The sequence below is a fragment of the Meriones unguiculatus genome, chromosome 3 (assembly GCF_030254825.1).
Source record: "Meriones unguiculatus strain TT.TT164.6M chromosome 3, Bangor_MerUng_6.1, whole genome shotgun sequence".
NCBI classification, from domain to species: Eukaryota; Metazoa; Chordata; class Mammalia; order Rodentia; family Muridae; genus Meriones; species Meriones unguiculatus.
The window spans coordinates 35,661,648-35,670,116 of NC_083351.1; the positions used below are offsets into that span (position 1 = coordinate 35,661,648).

At 48.2% G+C, this 8,469-nt stretch overlaps 1 protein-coding gene across 4 annotated transcripts in view; it reads left to right on the plus strand.

The window, feature by feature from the left end:
* Window positions 1–5,273, plus strand: part of Frmpd1 (FERM and PDZ domain containing 1) — a 151,212-nt gene extending 145,939 nt beyond the window's left edge. For all 4 annotated transcript variants that reach the window (XM_021653985.2, XM_060379858.1, XM_021653984.2 and 1 more), the window contains one exon: window positions 2,831–5,273. In XM_021653985.2, the coding sequence (XP_021509660.1) occupies window positions 2,831–5,145 (2,315 nt within the window). In that variant the 3' untranslated portion in view covers window positions 5,146–5,273. The remainder of the gene's footprint in view (window positions 1–2,830) is intronic.
* The last annotated feature ends 3,196 nt before the right edge of the window (window positions 5,274–8,469 follow it).

The window sequence follows — 8,469 nt, forward strand, 5'->3', positions numbered from 1 at the left end:
TCTTTCCACACAGAAAACTGGAAAATCTTTTAAGACGTATGTACACACACTCACACATACTCTCTCTTATCATCTGTCTCTGCTCTCTGAGGTTAAAAACCCTGGAAAGCAGTACAGACAGATCTCAGCCTCAGAGCTCTCCTGTGTCTCTCTGATACTGCCCTCTCGTGGTTCTCTTTGCTCTTGGCAGGAAAGCCAGCCCAGCTCCTAAGGGCTTCCGGTGAGGCTCTGGGTGGTGACCTCCGCCTGCCTCTTCCTCCCCCTCCTCCCACGCCTTTCCCCAGCATCTCAGCTGGCCTTTGTAGGGGCTACTCTGCCCCATCTTCTCCTGCTGGTGCCCGCCAGCTGTCCAGTCTCAGCCAAGAATTCCCTTCTGCAGGGAACATTTTCCAGGTTTACCAGACCAAAGTCAGCTGCCCAGCTCAGTCACGGGTTCTCCTGGTAGTGGTGGCTCTTTCCGCCTTGGTACTGCTTGAGGTTATACATTCACTTGTGCGATTGCTTAAAGGCTCCTTGAGTGCCGGGAAAGTGGCATCATCACTAAACGAATGAGTGAACTCACCACCACCTACCTTGACTTGATTAAATATTTTTTGTTGTTCCTTGGGGGGTCGTTTGTTTTGTTTTGTTTTGTTTTGTTTTTGAGGTTTTATTGTTTTTGTTTTTTGTTTTATTTTGTTTTTCTAAGACGGGGCTTCTCTGTGTAGCCTTGGCTGTCCTGGACTTACTTTGTAGACCAGGCTGGCCTCAAACTCACCGAGATCCGCCTGCCTCTGCCTCCCTGAGTGCTGGGATTACAGGCATGCACCACCCAAGCTGGTTTTTGTTCTGTTGTTTTCTGTTGTCTCACTATGGATTCTTGGCTGTCCTGGAACTCGTTATGTAGACCATGGGAACAAAACACTGAGTATGTTACACTACCTGCCACAAGAACCCCACTAACCCTGTCACGAGCTCTCACTATCCCTGCTGGGCTAGCCCTTATACTAATCACAGGATGAGGGGTGTGGCCCAGACTGGCAGGTGGGACTCTTTTATGGTGACCTGGTCCATAGGTTCACAGGAGGCACCTCTCCACAGGCAGGGCGTCAGTGTGGTGCAAAGCACAGAGCCTAGAATTGGGACTTGAGTTTCAGACCTGCTCCGGGATCGCTGTAGCTCCACAGATGCTCACCATCAGTGGGTGCTGGCAGCCAGAGCAGCACCTCCCAAACATGGCTACACATCAGAGTCACCAGAGGAACCTTGTTTAGCCTGCCGGTTCCTGGTTTTAATCTCAGCAGTTCCGACTTTGGGGTGCTGAGGGGTGGCCTAGAACTTAATAAGATATTCTGTACCTGGCTCAGAGGTTAAGAGCACTGCTTGGTCTTCCAGAGGTCCTGACTTCAATTCCCAGCAACCACATGGTGGCTCACAGCCACCTATAATGAGATCTGGTGTCCTCTTCTGGCATGCAGGCTGAACAACGTATACATAATAAAATAAATAAATCCAACACACACACACACACACACACACACACACACACATATTCAGTATCATACAAACAGGTTAGCAACATTTGGTCTGAGTATACAAGCTTCCTTGTCCCTGCTAGCATGCAATCCTGATTCCTTCTGCCCAAATCCCAAGACCTTTTTACACACCACCTTTCCTGAGAAGGGTCATCCCACTGCATGCAAACTCCTCATGACTACTGAGGGTCAGGGTTCCTGTTTGTCCAAAGAAAGCATCCTCACACCCTTCCCATGTAGAATAAAAGTAATAACAGAAGCAGCAGCAGCTATGGGCACCAGTTAACATCACATGAAGAAAAGCTTGACAGACAAAGAGCCAGCCAAATTGCAAGCTAGCCTGAAGAACTGGGTTTAGACATGGCTGACAGCCAGGCTAGAAGTCTTTGCAGCAGCATTCCTCATACTCAGTGTTATCAGTATTATCAGGGTATTATGGCTGCAAACAATGACGTGGTATATATATATATATGATATATATATCATTAATATACTGTGTCACTCTCTCTATATATACATATAGCCCAGGCTGGCTAGAAACTCAAAGATATCGCCCAGGCTGGCTTTAAACTTGTCGGGCCTTCTCAGTGCTGAGCTTATAAACAGGTACCATCACATGTAGTTTTGTTTTCATTAATTTTTAAATTAGTTTTATGGATATGGGTGTTTTCCCTGCATACATGTCTATGTTCTATGTGTGTACAGTGTCCAAGGGGTCCAGAAAAGGGTATTAGATCCCCTGGAACTGGAGTTACAGATGATTGAGAGCCACCATGTGGGTTCTGGAACTTGAACCCAGGTCCTCTGGAAAAGCAGGCAGTATTCTTCACCTTCGAGCCATCTCTTTAATACCCCCCCTTTTGTTTTTTTTTTAAATGAATGTGTCTGTATTTTGAAATTCTGGAGAATCTGTGGCTGGCTGCCTGGACTGTGACTCTCGTTACTTCACTCTTGTAAATAAACAGTTCTGTGGTTTGCAATTAGAACACGGAGTGCTTGCCCAGCACGCATAGGGTTCTGAGTTTGATCTCCACCGGTGTCCGTCAGAGTGCAACCATTGGGGAGATGTCGTCCTCTGAAAAGAAGTCTGGGGTTCCATGGTTAAAAGGTAGTAAATGGGTCTTGAACAAGCAACATAAAAAAAAAGTCTACCGCAATCATTATCCCCACCTGCCAAATGGGGAGACTGGGGAGAGGAAATTTCAGTTGCCCAAGGTGTAGGGCTTGAGTCTACACCAGCCTGTGTGCTTGCCCGAGCATGGATGACCTCTCTGTTTCTCTGTGCTTCATATGATTTTCCTTGTTTTGACCTTCAGGGCCGAGAACTGCCGGTCTCAGTGCAGTGAAATTGCAGACTCAGTCTAGATACCGTGGCTCCGAGGAAAGCCTGCATCCGGGCCCCGAGGGAGGAGAAGCAAGCAGGCGGGGAGGGGTGAAGAAGTATGCCAAGACCCTGAGGAAAAGGAGGTCCTTCCTACAGACAGACCACACCTGCCAGGTCTCCTTCCCCATGGAGCCATCTGCCTCCCAAGAAAACATGGATGACGTGTGCTACTACAACAGAGAGCCCTACCTGACCCTCACCGCCCCCTCCCCAACTGTGTCCTCCCTGCAAGACATGCAGGGTGAGCCAGGCCTCCTAGAGACCAAGGCCTTGGGGTTGCTGGCTTCCCTGAGGGAGACAAAGAACAAAAATCCAGCCTCCAGGATCATGGAGATGGAGCCGGAGACCATGGAAACCAAGTCAGTCATTGACTCTCGAGTGTCTTCCATCTCTGCCATTCGTCTCCGAATTGACCCCAACAACACAGAGACTCCCGAGATTGCTCCCTTGGCTGTCACCACTGAGGATGGTCCCTCGACAAACATCCCTCACAACCCCCATTGTTCCAACCCAGGTTCTTCCAGCCCACAGGCTGCTCAGGTCAGGCCTTTCCAAATCTTATCTCAAGACCAAGGTGGCACCACCCCCAAAGAACTCATCCCAGGGCCTGAGGACTCTGTGGCTGACCCTAATCCAGGCATCCCAGGGCCTCACCACATCCCTCAAAAGGACCCAGCAGAGCCAGAAGGGGTACAGTCAGAAATGGACGTGGGATCTTTTTTAATAAATCATATACAAGAAGTTACCCCCAAGTCCACAGGGCCCCAGTGTCCTGGAGATGGGCCTGTAAGTGATGAATGTGGAATGCATTCAGAAGAGATGGCCTTTGCTGCAGAAGAGGTGCCGCAAGGACAGCTGTCTTTGGAAAGTGACAGTGAAGTAACACACAAAAATGGCCCCAACTTATTTCAGAAGGGATTTGGGAAGGACTTGGGTGATTTCAAGGGTGAGGGGTCAGATAATGTTCCAGAGGCTCTTGATGGTAGTGCTCTAGCTGGTGAAATAACCGGTTCCCTCTCCTCGGAGGCTCCCGGAACAGGGATAGGACAGATCCCACCTGACTCCCACGGAGAAGAGAGAAAAGCCATAGGCCAGGCCAGCCAGGAACAGGAACTATTGGCAGAACTGGACTTGGGCCCTGACTTCTTACGTGGGGTGCAGGCCATTCCATCAGCCCTCCCTCCAGACAGGGTCAAGGCAGAGCAGCTTAGTTATGTGATAGGGGAAGAGACAGTCCCTATGGGTCCCCCTCAGCAGGTCTGCGCCCTTACAGTACCTTCTCTGCCAAAGCTTTCGCCATGTCAGGAGGAGCCGCGCTCAGCAGACTCAGGCCACGGCTCACCAGCAGAAAGCAAGTGTGACAGTCCTGTCATTTGCCTTCCACCTGAGAGGTCTTTCCTGTGCTTTGCCCCAGAGAGCTATCCTGAAGGCTCCACCAGTCTCAGCAGAACTAGCTCTTTGGGTTTTGCTGGCATGAATGAAATGGTGCCTGCCGGAATTGGCATAGAGCATTGCAGATGTCAGTTCTCCTATGCCACATGCTTCCGTGGCCCGCAGCCTGAGACAGAGGAAGAAGACGGGGACCCACAAACACACCCTGCTGCCCCCCTTACCTCACCACCCTCTGCAGGAAGCGAGGTGACTCTGCCCTGGAGGTCAGCCCGTACGTACAGTTGCACCACACCCCTGTCCAGGAAAAGCCACATCTGGCCAGAGTATTGCTCCAGGGCTCTGAGACAACTAAAAACTGTCCCTGCAAGTGCCCCCGAGGGCTTTGTCCAACTCACAGAGAGCCTGCTAGAGCTACAGGACATTGTGGAAGCTTCCTGGGGGGTTGGCAACAAACACCCCCCTGAGAAATGCACCTGGCATTTTTCAGAAAGCCGGAGCCGCCTGTGCATGGGTTCGCAGAAGCTCCTCTCCAGCTGCCAACATGTGATCAGAATGGACCAGTCCCCTGAGGAGATGCAGGGCGCTGTGCGAGTCACCTTCCAGCACCTGGTCCAGCTGGCCGGCCTCTGCTTCCAGTTCACGCACTGTAGCCGCTGCTCCACCCGGCACAGGGAAGTGGCTGGGAACCTGAGGGACGTGGTCTTTACCTACCACCAATTCGTGGAGGCTGCGAAACTGACCTGCGAGAGGGGCTACCACGACCTCAGCGTGAAACTCTTGGCCCGCCAATGCACGGCCCTCACAGCTGCTGTGTTCTGTTTGACCCAGAAGTTCCGGGCATCCACTGCTCTGTGAACACGCCACCTACTGGGGGCCCCTTGACCTGCCTGAAAAGTTCTCCAAGAAGCCTCCTCCAGCTCTCCTCCCACCTCCTTTACATGTTTACTACATAGAATATTCAAATAAACTGCTGCTTAATCTTGGTCTGTCTTGCTCTGTGTGGTGGTAAATTCGGATTAAAAACATTCACTCACATTCATTCAACAGACATTCACTCCCTTTGCACCAGGCCTGGACGAGGAACTTGAGAAATAACAGGCTGTATGACACAACATTCTTCCCTGATCAGAATGTGCTGGGGTACCTGATACCAGAAGGTATCAGGCAACAAACAAACAAACAACAACCCTAAGAATCTGCCCCAGGAACTTAGGAATTGCTGAAAACAATCTTGGTTGCCCGCTGTTATGTTAATCTGCAGTAGCCTTCGCAAACAGGTAAATACATGTCATTGGTCGATTCGACTTTCCCAAGACTGGAGCTGCGGCACCTGGGTCTCATGTTCATTCTTGGCAGCCTCTCTGCCGCAAGCACAGGTTGCCACTAGGTGGCAGGAAATGCTCTAGCTCAGTGGTTCTCAACCTTCCCAAGACTACGAGCCTTTAGAGCAGTTCCCCACGTGGTGAGCGCTAATCATAAAGCTACCGTTGCTACCTCATAACTACAATTTTTCTAGTTATCAATTGTAATGTAAATATGTGACCTCTATAAGTTGTTTGACCCCAGAGGGGTCATGACCCCCAGATTGAGAACCGCAACTTTAGCTGCTTGGTCACCTTGTACAGGGTTGTTCTGTGCTTTATTTGAAACTGTACCCCCCGACTCTTGCACCCTGTTTCTGCTTTTAATATTGTAAGGCAAACATTAAATCTAAGAGTCAAGTTGCCACTATTGGCCTAATAGTAGAGCAGCAGAAATATAATCAGTACTTTTATCACCGACCGAAGCTGATCAAGTTAATCCTACTAAGACATCACAGGCCTGGAAAAGCTGCTTAAGCTCCTTGTGGTTTGGATTTTCTGTCTTGTACACGAGAAGACTCATACTGTCTGCTTGATAGTGAGAAATCTAGAAAACAGCACAGTAAATTGTCAGTGAGTAGTGGTCACCATGCTTGGTATTTACAGGTGTTTCTCCTAGTCTGAAGTCATTCCCCACTCCCACCCCGCCCCACCCCCAACACACACATTGCTTTCCCAGCCCAGACAAATCCATTTCGAGATTTCTTTAGGCCACCTTTTGTTCTGGCTTCTCTTGTCTGGTCAGATGTGGTTTGGTGGCTGTATTTGGGATATCAGAGGTGGTCAAGGAAGTCCTTTTTCCCTCCTGTTATTGACACATTGTGAGGTCAGTGATCTACTCTGTAAGGTACTCTTAATTCCTTGCCGTACCCAGCAAAAGCAGGATCAGGGATGAGTCAGTCACACCTCCAGGCAGAAGAAAAGCCATACTTGGGCAATGAGAGGAACACAAGTCCTTTGCATCCGACTTTCAGCTACTTGTCAGCCAGTAAGTAGTTAATCAGTATGTGTGCTGGAGAAGATTAATTTTTTTAGAATAGCTTTTTTTAAAAAAGATTTATTTATTTTATTATGTATGCTTGTATTCCAGAAGAGGGCACTAGATCTCATTCTAGATGGTTGTGAGCCACCATGTGGTTGCTGGGAACTGAACTCCGGACCTCTAGAAGAACAGCCAGTGCTCTTAACCTTTGAGCCATCTCTCCATCCCCCTAGAATAGCTTTTTTTAATAAAGTTTCAAACAAACTGTAAGCTCTTGAATCCAACTTTGAAGTAGTTTCATGAGTGAAAAGGAGCAGGGCACCAGGCTAGAAAGCAAGCTGGATGGTGTGAAACAGGACTTGGAATGTCTTCTAGGAAGATCCAGTTAGCTTATTTCTGTGGACAGGATCTCTACATTCACCAGGGAGACTTCACTCAGGGCTGGGTCCTGCCTGGCCTGAACCACACTGTGTTCAGTTAACTAGAACCTACAGTATGCCAGAAGCCTTATGTAGATCGTTTGAATACATTCTAAAATATAACATTTTACACTGTTACATGTTTAACAGTTTTGTGAGAAATAGTTATGGAAGAGAAGAAGAAGAAGAAGACTGAGGCCTGCAGCTGAGGTTTTCAATAAAGTGTTTCCACCTTTCTTTGGTTGCTATTCTTTTTTTTTAATAATTAATTTTATTTTATGTGCATTCGTGTGAAGGTGTCAGATCCCTTGGAATTGGTGGTACAGACAGTTGTGAGCTGCCATGTGGATGCTGGGAATTGAACCCAGGTCCTTTGGAAGAGCAGACAGTGCTCTTAATCACTGAGCCAACTCTCCAGCCCTGGTTGCTATTCTTTATCTCTATTCTTTATCTTTATTTCCATGAAAAAGAGTAAGGAAGGTCCAGAAATGGTAGGAAGCTCTCATTGCTCATGAAGAAGCTAAACCTCAGAGAAGGCTTTCTGTCCCGTGCTTTCTTCAATGCACTTAGTACATGAGGCAGGGTGAGAATCATATTTTCAAGAGCTTTGTTTTGTTTTGGTTTTTTGTTTGTTGTTTTTCAAGACAGGGTTTATCTGTGTAATGGCTCTGGCTATCTTGGAACTTGCTTTGTAGACTAGGCTGTCCTCAAACTCACAGAGATCTTCCTGCCTCTGCCTCCTTGAGTACTGGGATTAGAGGCGTGCACCACCATGCCCACTTCTCAAGGGACTTCTAATTAGTAGGAAAGACAAAAAATTTTGGAGTGGAGGTGACTATTTAAAAATATGCCAAGAAAAATAAGATGAGTCACTTACCTAATGTGACTGAAAAAGGCTGTTCTGAATAGAGACGGTTTAAGCTGAAGAGTAAAGAGGCTGGAGAGATGGGTCATTGGTTAACAACACTTGTTTGCTCTTGCAGAGGAACAGGGTTTCATTCCCAGCACCCACATAAGGCATCTCAGAACAGCTGTAATTCCAGTTCTTGGAGATTGGTCACCCTCCTCTGACCTCCACGGGCACTTGCAGGCACACACAGTCATATAAATTTAAAAATATAATAATGATCACTTAAATAACCCAGCTGTGAGCTGGGTACGATGGAGCACACCTGTGATCCCAGAACTCTGGGAGGCAGAGGCAGGCAGATCTCTGTGAGTCCAGGGCCAACCTGGTCTACAAAGTGAGTCCAGGACAGCCAAGGCTACACAGAGAAACCCTGTCTTGAAAACAATAACAAAACCCAGCTGTGAAAACTATGAGAGGAGAAGGAATAGAGTGTGCAAATGCCCTTGGTGTGTTTAAAGCGTTGAGAGAGCAGAGCAGTTAGAACTGATAAGCTGCAGGGTCGGATGG